Here is a 16127-nt window from a genome sequence, read left to right as displayed (position 1 = left end):
TATATGAAGTCATTTATTATCAAAAAATAACAGCATAAATTTACTAGAAAAACCTTTCATAGGTTTATAATTTGTCTCATAAATTAGAGTATTTTATATATAACGGAAGTGTATCTGAAGTGTAAAGTAATCAAATGTTTTTGACTGAAATTATGGCAATGACCACATATGTTCACATTACGTGCAAATTATTAGAATATTATTAACTGTCCCCAAACAGGTTACTTCTCGACATATGTATTGGTAAAATTACAAAATGGTCATTAGATCCAAAATATAAAATCCAAGAGTACACGAAGTATGCCAAAGATCTTCAGAATTTCTACCTTATCAAAATGTATGGATGGCATACACTCCGTCCTCAGTAAAATTTGTTAAGGAGTGTATAAAAGTCTTCTCATGGTAATTTTTTTTTAGTAGTTTTTTTTTAAAGAAAGATTTTATGTATTTATTTTTAGAGAGAAGGGAAGGGAGGGAGAAAGAGAGGCAGAAAACCATGGATATCAGTTGCCTTTTGCATACCCCCAACTGCCAACCCAGACTGCAACCCAGACACATGCCCTGACTGGGAATCAAACCTGCGATCTTTGAGTTCGCAGGCCGGTGCTCTATATCCACTGAGCCACACCAGCCAAGGCTCACATTGCAATTTTGAAAATATCATTTGCAGATGCAGAAACTATCAAAATACAATAACAAAGATGCCATTTCACTTCTGTGGGAAAATAAATGCTGCAAGCATAACTAGCTTACCCATCAGAATATTATTCATCTAAATATATTTATAACATGTACAAAAATAAAATTTAGATGTACTAAACATGTCAATCTGAACAAAAACCAAATATTTTAGACAGAAATTTATGAGAATTTAAATTTAAATATTTAAGTAGAAAGGCCATCCTAAGCAACAAGGAAAACCCAGAAACCATAAAGAGAAATTGGACTATGGAAGAAGAAAATCTCACATGGCAAAACAACATAAAGAAAAAATACTATAAAAATTTATTTCAAATACTTATATTAAAGTTGATATCCCTAATATAAAAGAGATTCTACAGATAGAAAGAATTCAAATGACCAACAACATAAAAAGACATTCTACTTTACAAAAGTTGGAAAAATACAAATTGGAGTCATTTTTTTAAACTCAGAATAATAAAATATTAAAAAGAGGAGTGGGCAAAGAGGATTCAAGAAACAGGAGCTGAGTGGATTGAGTGCTGGCCTGCAAACCGAAGGGTCGCTGGTTCGATTCCCAGTCAGGGCACATGCCTGGGTTGCAGGCCAGGTCCCCAGTTGGGGGTGCAGAAAAGGAAACTGCACATTGATGTTTCTCTCCCTCTCCTTCTCCCTCCTTTCCCTTCTGTCTAAAAATAAATCAATAAAAAAGAAAGAAACGGGCACTCAGACCCACTGCTAGTAAAAGTGTAAATTACTATGCCTATTTGTGCAGACAGAGCTAACACTGTCTTAAAGCTAATCCACCATCTTGGTATCTGGATGAATCTGAACTCTTGACTTCTTCCCTTTCCCTAGGGTGAGCAGTAGGATATGTACACAAAGCTCTGACTGATCACAGGTTCCATTAGTTCCATCTTGGGCGAGTTGCCCTGAATGCTAGCTATCTCTTTACTCACTCCAGCACCACAGCCTTCTGGCACCTGATGCACCTGAATCCCTTTGATCACCCAAACATTCTCATGGTTTTAGGAGATATAAGCACATGGTCTGGTGAGGGGTGGGGGTGGAAGGTGCAGGGATCCATTTTGTCTTGCTGCCACCTCAGACTGACTGCATTTCTGTGTGTAAGCTCCCTATTAAACTCATTCAGTGGACAAGCAGGACATGTCTGCCTCATTCTTTGACCTCTCAGTTCCTTCTGCATTTGGGGGCCACTTTGCATATATGGCGCTTTCACAATACACCAGTCTGAAAAGTAATCTGAAAATATCTTAAAACTGGAAAAATACATCTATGCTTTAACCTATAAATAAAAGCACCAATTTATTAGATACACAAACAAAATATTTGCTGAAGCATTGTTTGTAACAGAAAGGGGGAAGACAACAACCTGAATATACCAAAGAGGGAAGGCTGAATAACTGGTATATTCATACTCTGTAATATTATGCTGCTTTCCTTGTTAAAGAAAAAGGTTTGATTTATATTCACCTGGAGAGATACACAGATTGAGAAAAGTAAACTGCACAAAATATGTGTTAAGGGTCCCATTTTGCTAAAATCTAAGCAAAACAAACTATTAACAAATATGTATACACACATATAAATGTACAGCACAGAAGGTAGAGAAGGACACTTATGTTGCAACCCTGATATCCATGGGGACTGGGAATAAAGGGAGAGAAAATTTCTTTATATGTCTTCACTTAACTGTTTTAACAGTTACAATGAGCACACATTACTTATGTAATTAAAAAACAAAACTTTAAGAATTAACGTTTAAATAAAATAACACTCCCACCCCATACAAGTGGAGAAAAATTTGGCAAATAAAGAAAAAATCAACAACATCCAGAGTTCTACCACCTCCAAAAGATAACCATTATAAACATTTTTGATGCATTTCATTTTCTTGTCTTTATTGGACTAGTTTTAAAAACACTACTATGTTAACACATAGTGATACACAAAATATATACCGTGTAATCTTGTTCCTTTTAATACTTTAATATCAATATTTTTACATTACTAGAAATTACTTTGTAAAAAATTTTTATTGGCTACATAACATACAATTTTGTAAATATAATATAATTTACTTAACTATTACACTTTGGTGGACACTGAAGTTATTTCTAATTTTGTGCAACAATGTCAAGAGTGTTATTTGACAGACTGCCAAAAGTGAGTTACTGGCAAAAAGAGTATGAACATTCAAATATAGTCCTGAACAATATGCTCAAAACTGCTTTATAGAAAGAAGGTACTAATTACCAACAGCTATGTAGGTAAGAGAAGTTGTATCAACAATGAGAGTTATAATTTTTCATTATTGCTAATGTGATAGACAAATAATGGTATAGCTATTATTTTAATTAGCATTTAAAAAATTGAAATGATACTGCATGATTTATATAAATACAGACATATATATATACACACACACACAGTCTCCTGTGTTACTTCTTTTGTGAATTGCTATTTGTCTTTTTGTCCATTTAACATTAAAATGCTGTTATCAATTTGTGTTATTCTGCTAACACTCTCAGTTTACAAAAGGCTGTATGATCAAGATTTTAAAATCAAGGTAAATGGTTCATTAATAAGAGAGCATAAAAAATTATCTGGGAGGATACGTTGTAAAGTATATGATTATCTAACCACCATGCTGTATATCTGAAACGAATACAAAATAATATTAAATATAAACTGTAGTTGAAAAATATTTTTTTAATTGAAAAAAACCCCAAAGAGTACCAAACAACCAATAGACACGATAATCTTCCTTTTAATTTACAAGTTCAATCAGAATTACTAAAAGTGCAATATTTTATAACTATTATTGAATTTGATACCTGCTGAATTCCAAGGCACAAGTACAAGATACTGTCTGGATCATATTTTTCACCATTTGGTCTCCGCACCTCTTGGATAAATTGGCATAAGCCCAAACTCAACTCAGCAAAAGTGCAGGACAGAATATCTTCCTTCAGCTTGATAGAGCGGACTGTGGAAAGGTAGAAAACAGCTGAAATATTAACTTCGAAGGCATGGTGTACTCTCTACTTTATTCACTGAATAAACACTGACTACTGTGCCCCAGACACTGTGGAATACACTGGTAATAAAAGGATTAAAGACAGATCCTCATCTCAAGGATTTTTTAGTTAAAGAAATAGACAATGCAGTACCTATGGTGTAACAGGTGTTATGACAAGAGGTTTATTAAAACAGGATCCTATGAAAGTAAATGGCGGACATCTAATAAACAGAGAAGGGTCAGGTTAGATTCTGGTGGATGGGAACTAATGCTAGACCTTGAAAAAAGAGTTAAACAGGTAAATAAAGAATTTGAGCCACTTGTATAAAAAAAAAATCCCTTATATTAGCATAAGTTCATGATAAGATACAACTTTAATTTATAACAAAGCTTTAAAATTGATAGCTTATCAATTTTTCTTTTTAAAATAAGATTTAATTTCTAAAATTTCAAATATTCAATTTATAATTTGAAATTGACAATGATATTACAAGTGGACACAAGGAAAAAAATGAGTTTTACCTCTACAGCCTTGCTCTGAGGATTCTTGGGACAGTGCATGGTCTTGAGCACTTCCTAAGGGGTCAGAAGATGGACTAGATGAGGCATGTTCAGTTCCTGATGGGGAAAAAATGAGAAGTTTAAGTAAAAATGGCAAACAATTGCCCTGGCTGGGAAGATCAGTTGGTTAGAGCATCAGCTTGATACACCAAGGTTTCAGGTTTGATCCCCAATCAGGGCACATAAAAGAAGCAACCAAACACATTGGTAAGTGGAACAACAAATAGATGTTTCTCTCTTTTCCCTCATCCTCGCTCTTTAAAAATCAATACATAAAAATTTTTAAAAATTGCAAAAAATCAGGTAAAGCAAAAATCAAAGTTTTATAAGATTTTTTACTTAGTATTTATCCTTTTTAAGTAGATTCATAACCTTATATATTTGTATTCCCCTTATCCCGTAAGTCAAAACACAAATTCATGCTGTGTATTTACCGCCACATTTCAGATCCCCCTGCTCTTCCTTGGCATTTTTCCACTGAACCCAGTTCTTCCAGGCATTCACCCCATACATGTATTTCAGTGTCATTCCAGACACTGAGCACCCCTGAAAGGCTCCTTGAATAAGACTCCTGGGCTCCACAGCCACTATAGACTTCTTTCGTCCCTGTTAGAATTCCAAAAATACAGAATATAAAGTTTAGTTTTGGATCTTTAAGAATCAGGGTTCTCAAAGCTAGAAAGGGCATAAATTTACAGATTAGGGAAGTCAGTATTAGATCTGAAAGATTTAGAGTTCTTAGATCTTAAAAGACCTTTAGAGATTATTTAATCCAATCCATACAAGAGAAGAAAAAAAGAAAGCTGAAATGTAAGAGATCTTACGTGATAATTACTAGTATTTGAGTATTTACTATGATCTAATATCTGGATTCACCCAATGAGGTATGCATAACAGTTATTACGATTCAGGCCTATTTAATGGAACACATGAACAGAACATATTCTGGGCTATAGAACAAGCTTCAATAAATTCTCTAATTGCAACAGAAGTAAACTACAAACCAATAATAGAATAATGTAAAAAAAATACTAAAAAACTAGAAATTAAACAACACAATTATATATACCACATGGGTCAAAGAAGCCATATATGCAATTAAAAACATTTTGAACTTAAGTGACAATTTAAACAAAACATCAATATTTTTGTGACAGTGCTAAAGCAGTGCTTACAGGGGCAGTTATAGTATTAAAATGACATGAGAAATGAAAAAGGTCTAAAAGCAGTAATTTAAGCTTCTATCTGAAGAAACTAGAAAAAGAAGACCACTTTGAAACTCAAAGTAAGGGAATGAAGAACATAATAAAAGTAAGAGCAAAATCAATAAAAAAAAAAAAACAGAAAAAGCAATAAAACTAAAATCTGGTTCTTTCAGAAGGTAAAAAATTGATGAATATCTAGTTAGATTTTAAAAAGCAGTGAAAATACAAATTACTAATACCTAGTAAGAGATCTACCTGATAAAATTCAACACATCATGATTAAAAACTCTATGCAAATTAGCAAGAGAAGAGAACTTCCTCAATCTGATAGAGAATATCTATGAGAGACCTACAGGTAACATCATACTCAATGATGAAAGACTAAACACTTGAGATAAGACTGGGAACCAGCATGAAGGTCTGGTCTCACCACTAATATTCCACATTGTATTGAAAATCCTAACTAGCGCAATAAATCAAGCAAAAGAAAGAAAATATATTAGATTTATAAAGAAAAACTTTATTCATAGATAATATGCTTGTCTAAGGAGAAAATCCTAAGAATTTGAGTTGTGCAAAACCACAGTGCATAAAGTCAGTATATAAGAACTATCTCCATTTCTTTATACCAATGAAGAATACTAGTAAATAAAATTTTCAAATAGCACTATTCACAAGAGGATCAAAAAATTTTTAAATGCTTATTAGATAAATATAACAAGTATAAGACTTGTACAAAGAAACATATAAAAGACTGTTGAGAGAAATTGAAGAAGATATCATTTTCATGGATTGGATGTCTCAAAATTACTAAAATGTCAATTGATAGCTTATCAATTTTTCTTTTTAAAATAAGATTTAATTTCTAAAATTTCAAATATTCAATTTATAATTTGAATGTACAGCTCAGTGCAAACTGAGCTGTACATTCAGGACAGCCCCAGCAGGCCTTTTTGTAGAAATTGACAAGTTGTTTCTAAAATTTATATGGAAATGCAAGTGACAATTTTGATAAAGAACAAAGTTAGAGGACTTAATACTCCTGATTTCAAGACTCACTGTAAACCTACAATAATCGAAACAATTAGTACTGATATAAAAACAGACATATAAATCAATGGAACAAAACAGAGAGTTTCAGAAATAGACTGACACATATGAGTATATAGTTGATTGACTTTTAACAAAGGTGCCAATGTAATTCAATAGGGAAAGGCTAGTCTTTTGGAAGAGCAGTACTGGAACTGGATATCCACATATAAAAAAATAAACATTGATGCTTGCCTCAACTCATACATTAAAAATTATCCGCAAATGGATTATAGACAAACATAAAAGCTAAAACTATAAAACAAGAAAACATAAGAGAATATCTTAATTACCAAATGTTCATAATCAAAGGTTTTTAGATAGATACTAAGAAGCATGAACAGTAAAAGAATAAAAATTGATAAAGTGAACTTTCTCAAAATTAAAAAAAGTTTTGTTCTTCACCAAAGAAAAAAGGAAATCACAGAATAGAAGCAAATTTCATATTTGATAAAAGAATTATATTCATAATAGAGGACACTTATCAACTCAGTAAGATGATAACAACCCAATTTTTAAAAATGTTCAATAGTTTTGAATGGACCAAACAAAGAAGATGAAGGAATAGCAAATAAGCATATGAAAAAATGCCCAACATCATTAGTCATTAGGAAAATACAAATTAAACCCACGACACACCACTACACACTCACTAGAATGGCTAAAATTAAAAGTCAACAATACCAAGTGTTGACAAGGTCATGGAGCAAATGGAACTCATACACCACTGGTGGGAATTCAAAACGTTACACCCACTTTAGAAAACAGTTTGGTAGCTTCTTTCAAAGTTAAAAATACACATACCATAAGACCTAGCAATCCCACTCTTAGATATTTTTCCTCCAAAGAAAACATATTAGCACAGATTTATAATAGACTATTCATAGCAGCTTTATAAAACAGCCACAAATGGGAAAAAATCCAAATTTCTATATACTGTTAAACAGTTAAACAAACTGTAGCCTGACCATACAATGAAATACTGCTCAGAAATAAAAAGGAGTGAACTGCTGATACGTGCAACACATGGATGAATCTCTAAAACATTATGCTAAGTGAGAGAAGCCAGATACAGAAGACTACAAATTATATGATTCCATTTAAATGAATGTTTAGAAAAGGCAAAGAAATACGATTTTGCCTAGATCTGCAGAGCAGACTGGTGGTTATCAGGAGTTGGAGATGAAGATTAATTACAAAAGGTCACAAGGAAAGCTTCTGTGGCAGTTCAAGTATTATGATTGTGATGGTAGTCCACACTGAATACATTCCAAGCCATCGAATTGTAGACTTAAAATATATAAAATTTTAAATATAATTATAAAAATAGAGCTAAAAAGAAATAAGGCGATTATTTTCATTATTTTTGGTATGGGAAAGCCCGGTTGATATAAAAAAACAGTCCATGTGGACTTCACTATTATACTATATTATATATAATAGTGAGCCTCATTATAAAAAGCTTTTTAAAGTAAACAAAACATAAACCCTCAATTATAGAAATAAAATAAAAAAGTCCCTGCTGAAAGAAATGTAAAATATAAGATATGGTTCTTTTTATTTTTTAATTTTTATAAGAGTTTTAGTTGATCACAAACTGACATTAGTTACAAGGAACCCAGATCTGAAATGCTCCCCAAGATATTGTTCTTGACTTTAAGAAACAAAAACAAAAGCACACACATACAAAAATAAAAACATGAGGTTGTAAAACAATGTATGGAAGTCCCTGATCTGGCTGATACAGAGTTTTGTAAACTGCAGGAACTAATCAACACTTACAGAATGAAGGAACAAAAAGAAAAGAAAAATTAAGCTACTGCTTACTCTTCGTCTGGGCTGAGGGAAGCCATCTCTGTGTCGTCTTCTTGTTCGGGAACGTGCCTGGACTCCCTGTCCTTTATTCAGTGGGTCAAAGGATTCTGTAATAATCAGCAGAAAGCATAATGTGAGATAAATAACTCACTGACTTAAAGACTAAGACTGAGGAAGAAAATATCAGGTAACAGACACTTTATTCAGGACTTTATTTGTGATAACATAATTTTACTTATATACTTAAGAGAAATAAAGGCTGTTGCTATTAAGAGTTCATTAACAATCAAGAAAAACTCCTTTACAGTTACTGTGGGAAAGCTTTAACAAGACAACAATGAACTAACTACTTATAAGAATAACATGGTACAAATTAACATGCTCAAAGGGCAGTGACCATTTGTGTACACATTATAACTGCTTCATAATGGCAACTGAGAGTTACACCAATCTTCTAAAATAAAGAACTTTCAGTGGACACTGCACAAACCTGATGGAAAATCTGCTTCCAGATCCTGTTCAGTTTCCCCCTTTGAGAACTGTTTCAATTCTGAATCAGCCTCTTGCACAGCATTTGACTTTAAGGCATAATGATTCAATTCTTCCTCCCAGCTATGTGGAGTAGATACTGCCTCAGATTCAAGATCCCCACTGTATGTACTTCCTTGGTCTGAAATAGTTAGAAAATATAGCCTCAAAATAAATAGACTCTTAACATAGCCAGAAACTTTCCTGAAACACCTAAACACCAAAAACAGATATGGTTGCTGGACCATTTAAGAATGAAGTAACTTGGTTACCGGTCTCACAGAACTAGATTCATATTCTTGGTATACACTTTAAAGTGTTATCTCAATCCGTAAAATTAGTATTTGAGGTAGCTTTTATTGTTCTCAATACAAATTAGCACACAAATCATAGACATCTGGTGCCCCTACAAATAGCCACAACTGTAAATATTTAATCCAAGGATGCTAATACTTTATGGGTTTGTATTACTAACAGGGGACACTGCATATTTCTAAGTCCAAAATATATTTTCAATTACGAACCTTTTTCAAATATCTTGGTGTCTAGAAAGAGTTCCTGTTCAGAAGTTTGGGATCCTAAAGAAAAAGAAAAGCACACAGTAAAACAATTTGTAAGTACACACAAAGCAAATTGCATATCAAATAAAATACACTATATATATGAGTCACATGAGGGAATTCTAAGTAAACAGCATTCATATGCAGAAAGAATGTTTCATTAATAGCCCTGGCTGGGTAGCTCAATTGGTTAGAGCATCTTTGCAATAAACAAAGGTTGTGGGTTCAACTCCTGGTCAGGGCACATATAAGAAGCAACCAAAAAATAAATGCATGAATGAGTGGAACAACAAATCAGTATTTCTCTCTCTTTTCCCTCCCCACCATGAAATCAGTATTTAAAAAAAAAAAAGTTTCATTAATAATAGTAGGCATTAGTAGTAAATGCAACTAAACAAATTACGACTTATAACAGCGGTTACACTTCTAAGTAGTAGTATGAAAGAAGTCATGGCAAGAGGCGCCTTTTTTTTGGATTTTGCACTCATGTGCTACCTGAAATTCATTTTTTCCCCATGATGCATACACACACAAACACTCAAATTTATTCACAGGTTGGCAAATCTGTTTTAAATTGCTTTCTGCCCTCTAAAATATAATATGCTTTAGCACTGCATTGGAAAGCCAACAGACTTAGAACATAAGTTACATGAGCAACCTACACATAGGACTAAACAGAATACAGTTCTACCAATTATACACTGCTTTAAAAGTAAGAAGCTTAAGGATTCAAAGTATTAAAAACCATTATTTAAAAACCCAGGAAAACTGTTTCTTTCCCTGGAATCAAAGATAAGTTAGCCATATCCCTTCAGTTGAAATTCATTTTTCTCTTCTTTATATTTTATTGATTATGCTATTAGTTGTCCCATTTTCACCCTCTTTATTCCACTCCACCACGCAACCCCCCTCCCACCCACGTTCACCGCACTTATTTCATGTCCACGGGTCATACATATAAGCTCTTTGGCTTCTCCATTTTCTATACTATTCTTCACCTCCCCCTGTCTATTTTGTTCCTACCATTTATGCTACTTATTTCCTGGACCTTCTACCCCAATCCCGTCCCTCCCCGCTGATAACCCTCCATGTGATCTCCATTTGCTGTGATTCTGTTCCTGTTCTAGTTGTCCGCTTAGTTTGTTTTTGTTTTGTTTTAGGTGTGGTTGTTGGTAGTTTGTCATTTTACTGTTCATATTTTTGATCTTCTCCTTTTTCTTAGGTAAGTCCCTTTAACATTTCATATACTAAGGGCTTGGTGATGATGAACTCCTTGAACTTGACCTTATCTGGGAAGCACTTTATCTGCCCTTCCATTCTAGATGAAAGCTTTGCTGGATAGAGCAAACTTGGATGTAGAGCCTTGCCTTTCATGACTTGGAATACTTCTTTCCCTTCTTGCCTGTAAGGACTCTTTTGAGAAATCAGCCAATAGTCTTATGGGCACTCCTTTGTAGGTAACTGTTTCCTTTTCTCTTGCTTCTTTTAAGATTCTCTCCTTATCTCTTATCTTTAATCCTGTGTAATATAATTATGATGTGCCTTGGTGTGTCCCTCCCTGGGTCCAATTTCTTAGGGACCCTCTGAGCTTCCTGGCCCTCCTGGAAGTCTAGTTCCTTTGGCAGATTGAGGAAGTTCTCCTTTATTATTTTTTCAAGTAAGTTTTCAATTTCTTGGTCTTCCTCTTCTCCTTCTGGCACTCCTATGATTTGGAGGTTGGAATGTTTAAAGTTGTCTAGGAGGTTCCTAAGTCTTTCCTCATTTTTTTGAATTCTTCATTCTGTTCTGGTTGAATGTTTATTTTTTCCTTCTGGTCCAAATCATTGATTTGAGTCTTGGTTTCCTTCCATTCACTGTTGGTTCCCTGTACACTTTCCTTTATTTTACTTTTCATAGCCTTCACTTTTTCCTCTATTTTGCAACCACACTCAGCCACTTCTGTGACCATCCTGATTACCAGTGTTTTGGACTTTGCATCTGATAAACTTGGCTATTTCTTCATTGCTTAGTTGTATTTTTTCTAGAGCTTTGATCTGTTCTTTCATTTGGGCCATATTTTTTTCTCTGTGCAGCTATTGTGTTGTGAGGGGCAGAGCCTTAGGTATTCACCTAAGGTAGGTGAATTACCTACCTTACTGGGTGGGGTAACCCAGTTCACTGCATTGTGACCTGCACAGTGTGTGTGGGGGAGGGGTCCAAGAGGGAACAATACTGCTTGCTGGGCTCTCGGCCAGCTTTGTCACTTCCCTTGCTACCCACTAGCAAATTGGGTCCTTCTGGTGCTGATTCCCATGTGGGTGGGTTTGTATATGTTCTAGGGCCCTGTGAGTCTCTTCAACAAATTCTAATGTGAGGTTGGGAGTTCCTCCTGCTACCTCAACCCCCACAGGTTTTTTCAGTCAGAGATTTTGAGGCTTTATTTCCCCGAGCTAGAGCCCTGGGTTTCGTAGTCTATCTTGTTCCCCAGTTGTTCCCATTTTATCCACATGCAGATGTGGGACCACCTGGTCTGCCAGCCACCGCCTTGCCACATGTCCTCTCAGCCCCGGCTGTCCATCTTCGTCTCTCCTACCAGTATGGATGAATGTTTCTTCTTTAACTCCTTGGTTGTCAGACTTCCATACAGTTCAATTTTCTGGAAGCTCTGGTTGTTTTTATTTTTAAATTTGTTATTGTCCTTCTTTTGGTTGTGTGAGGAGGCACAGTATATCTACCTACACCTCCATCTTGGCCGGAAGTTGCCTCCTTTATGTTTAAACTATTTGATTTTACACTATAGTGATTACAATTATACTGAAGCTTAGTTTTGAAAGTTTTTCTGTCTGATTCAATTGTTTGCTAAGGCAACGTCACAGTATTTGTACTGAGGAAGTACTTGATAAATGTTAACTATAAATGTGAACATAGAAGCCAATTTACAAAAAGGTTTACTGTCAGGAATTACTTGAACTTCTACACTACATATAGTATCAGAATGTTAGAAGATCAAGCATAGGGACAATATTTTAAAACATTAAAATTCACATGTAAATGGGCCAGAATTATGAGACTATATAATAAAGATCAAACTGAGGCCAGAAACACTGGAATAACAAATAAACTTTTCACCCATCACTCAGAATATGTATGATTTAAAAACTTAGGCAACATAACAGAAAAATTGACATTAGGTTTTCAAATGCTACAGTGTTAAAAAAAAAAATCCTCTCCACCTAGCATTTATTATGCAAAATCAAATCTCAGTGGTTATCTTTGTAAAAATTGTGACTGAAAAAAAGAAAAAAAATGCCAGGAAAGAATATTTTCTTGGCTCATCAATGATATATGAAAAATCTTCATGAAAAGTCACTGATATATTTCAACTATATTAAACCATTTTCTCTCTTTATTATGATATCTCTGCTTATATCTAAAAATCAAGGAGCTGCTAATTAAAGCTAGATACCTTTCAGGAATCTACATTACTGAGTTTTGGTTAATATCATGTATCATTTGCTTTGAAGTCAGACACACCTGGATTCTACTTCTGGTTTATTTACTTCCTGATTGCATAACCTGGGAAGTAAAACATCCTTTTACCAAGTGAGGAATCTGAAGTAAACAGTAACCCCCAATAGGGTTGTTGTGATGATTAAATTCAGCGATGTATACAGTGTATTTGAAACAAAGCCTAGAATATGGTAAGCACATAAATGTTAACTATTGCTATCATTATTCTACACTCATAGAATGGGATTTACCTATAGGTTACTTTGAGCCAAATAGTTTTCCATCCTTCTACCAACATGCTAGTTATTACATAACAGGAATTCTTATATGGGGATTATGTCTTTGACTACAGGAATAAAATCAGAAAATGATTATGAAACTTCAATTTATAGGTTTATCTGGAATCATTAACACTAAAAACTGTATCACATATCAGTACTAAGTTTCCTTCATTAAAAAGACAAGAGCCTTCAGAGATATAACAAGTTTAACAAAACCACAGACTTGGTATTTAAGCACAATAAAGCATTTAGAGACACCTTGACTGCCCAATACTTAAATTACTTGAGTTACCTGAAAATGTGTAGGGGCGTTTTTTCTTTCTTTACTTTAAAATTATACCAACCTCCCTGGGATAGAGTCTTCTCCTTCTCTTCATCTTCTGCAATCATTTCTGCCATCTCAAGGAGATCAGCTTCAAATGGATGTGAAGGAAGCTTTTCCTTAATGTCTTCAATACTCTCAGTGGTTTTATCTTCATTATCCATTGAGGATGGAATAAGCATAGGGACAGGCATCTGAAAGATCAAGGATGGACTGAAGGGTTTCTTCGGCAATAGGCTCATCACCTAAAGTACTGTTTGTGAGATGATTTAAGTATTAAAATAACAAACAAATCCAAGATATTTTTAATGTTGATAATTAAAATAGTCTTGTTAGTTTGTTTTTATAAGAATATAGCCATTTAAATAAAAAGTCAATAAGAGCTTTCCTGCAAACTAAACAAAATGTCTCTGAATTCTCCAAAGGGATAATTATCTAATGCACCATTGTTTTGCTTTAAATTATATTCTTGCTTAACATTTTTATATAATTGTTAATCTTAAGAATTCAGTACTGAGGAAAAAATACATTTCCAATTAAAAAAGTCAATATTTTTCTGTAATAAAAAGTCATGTAAATCACAGTATTCATTCTTCCACCCTTTCTAGAATCTAATGTTCTAACACACACACACAGTTTCTGATCTTTTTCTGAGTCATCTTACTGTTGTATGAAACATTATAAAAAAGCAACCTAATAGCCTTCTTTCAGAATGCCTTGTACAAATAGAAGAAGTTCTGTATATATTCCATATTAAATCAAATAGTAGTACGATAATAGCCAACCAGAATCAGGTATACATTGTCAACAAGTGAAATTTTTTATAAAACTATAAAATTTTAATTGAGGAAAATGTGTACTAAATCAATCTTAGTCTCTATGTGATTACTCACTGGAACCGGAATTCCAAATGGGACTGGTGCATACTGAGTATACAGGTGAAGAGGTATGGGCACAAACACTGGTACAGGAACTGGCACCACAATGATCTGGGGTGGACTTAGAGTGTCTTCTAATAAAAAAAAAAATCACACAAACAAAGAGGATGAGAACCATTTTAATAAAAAGACATTTTAAAAAAGCATGCGGAGACTTATAGTTCAAAAGAACTGTAATCAGCCCTGCCTGGTGTGGCTCAGTGGGTTGAGCGCCAGCCTGTGAACTGAAAGGTTGCTGGTTTGATTCCCAGCCAGGGCGCATGCCTGGGTTTTGGGCCAGCCCCCTGACCAGCAGCACGGGAGAGGCAACTGATCCATGTTTCTCTCGCAGGACAATGTTTTTCTACAGGACAATGTTTTTCTCCCTTTCTCCCTGTCTTACCCTCTCTCTAAAAAATAAAAATAAAATCTTAAAAAAAAAGAACTAATCTGTGATACTAAGAGTTCACAGAAAAGAATGGTTGAGTATAGCACTAACAAAAAAAGTAGGTAACACAATGATTATCAATGATTAGAGGATAAAATTAATCAAAGATAAAGTTTGGATGAATGAAGGGAAGAATTGGAGCAGTGATCTTGGATGAGGGGTATGGAAAGCTGTTACCATGAATTAGTATGTTAAAGAGCAGACTGAATAGGTAGAATGCCCATTTTTGTGAGGATAAATAATTTCTGGTAGATAGTGGGGATCTTCTACAGATTCTTTAGCAGAGAATAATGTGATGAAAATAGCATCAAAAAAGATTAATTTGGCTGCCATCTTAGGACAGAATAAAAGTATATAAAATGTGAAAATAGGAGGCAATTACAGTATGTAGAGCTAACATGGTAAAGGCCTAAACTAGGGGTGATTGTGATACCTACAAAAAATAATATAGAACTTGGAAATTGATTCAAATATAAGTAGGAAAAAAGTGGGAAGGGTGGAGGATTCATTCAATTATTTAACAAGTATCTACAGAGTCCTTTCTATGTGCCAGAAAAATATGCCAGATAACCATAAAATCATTAATGTAAAAGAAAAGTAATGCTAGTCACAAAAAAGGAAAAGCTAATAATTTGACTATGGTTATAGGCAGGAAATAATATAGGATCAATTTTATTTTGGTGCAGTGGATTTAGAAAAGGTCCCAGAAGAGAGATGTCTGATAGCCAAGCTACATAATACAAAATAAGTCACTTCTGATATAATAAAAACATAGGACTAGGTCATTTATATAGCCTTGCTATCCACTGTGGTCCATGGACCAGTAGTACCAACATAACACTGGAGCTCGTGAGAAATGTAAAGCCTTAGGACCCATGAATCAGAATCTACATAGTAAAATCCCCAAGTAATTAATAAGTATATTAATGTTTAAGAAACACTGGCATACAGAATAACCTTCGAGATCTAGGGATTTAGGATTCCTTTCTAGTTTAAAAATTCTGGGGCTTTCATCTAGCAGCAGGAGGAGCACCACAGATTGATTCCCTAGTGAAACAAGCAGAGCTGGTAGAAACTGTTAAAAATAACCATTTAAATTATGTGGAAATTGTCCGTAGGGTATATAGCAAATGGAGAAACATTTATTCAGAAAAACCTACTAAAATACAGTTAAGAACAGTGGGAGTC

At 34.1% G+C, this 16127-nt stretch overlaps 2 protein-coding genes across 15 annotated transcripts in view; one reads left to right on the top strand and one right to left on the bottom strand.

Annotated features, from left to right (window-relative positions):
- The window catches only part of SFPQ (splicing factor proline and glutamine rich), a 296926-nt gene that overhangs the window by 115301 nt on the left and 165498 nt on the right, over positions 1 to 16127 (top strand). The gene's annotated exons all lie outside the window — the stretch shown is intronic.
- The window catches only part of ZMYM4 (zinc finger MYM-type containing 4), a 128378-nt gene that overhangs the window by 15672 nt on the left and 96579 nt on the right, over positions 1 to 16127 (bottom strand). For all 12 annotated transcript variants that reach the window (XM_071220875.1, XM_045190820.3, XM_071220874.1 and 9 more), the window contains 8 exons: positions 14468 to 14586; positions 13597 to 13768; positions 9447 to 9500; positions 8885 to 9064; positions 8407 to 8501; positions 4720 to 4891; positions 4247 to 4342; positions 3540 to 3691 (listed from right to left, as the gene is read on the bottom strand). In XM_071220875.1, the coding sequence (XP_071076976.1) occupies positions 3540 to 3691; positions 4247 to 4342; positions 4720 to 4891; positions 8407 to 8501; positions 8885 to 9064; positions 9447 to 9500; positions 13597 to 13768; positions 14468 to 14586 (1040 nt within the window). The remainder of the gene's footprint in view (positions 1 to 3539; positions 3692 to 4246; positions 4343 to 4719; positions 4892 to 8406; positions 8502 to 8884; positions 9065 to 9446; positions 9501 to 13596; positions 13769 to 14467; positions 14587 to 16127) is intronic.

This window comes from Desmodus rotundus, chromosome 3, assembly GCF_022682495.2.
Source record: "Desmodus rotundus isolate HL8 chromosome 3, HLdesRot8A.1, whole genome shotgun sequence".
In the NCBI taxonomy this organism is placed as follows: Eukaryota; Metazoa; Chordata; class Mammalia; order Chiroptera; family Phyllostomidae; genus Desmodus; species Desmodus rotundus.
This window is presented reverse-complemented; position numbering and strand designations above follow the sequence as displayed.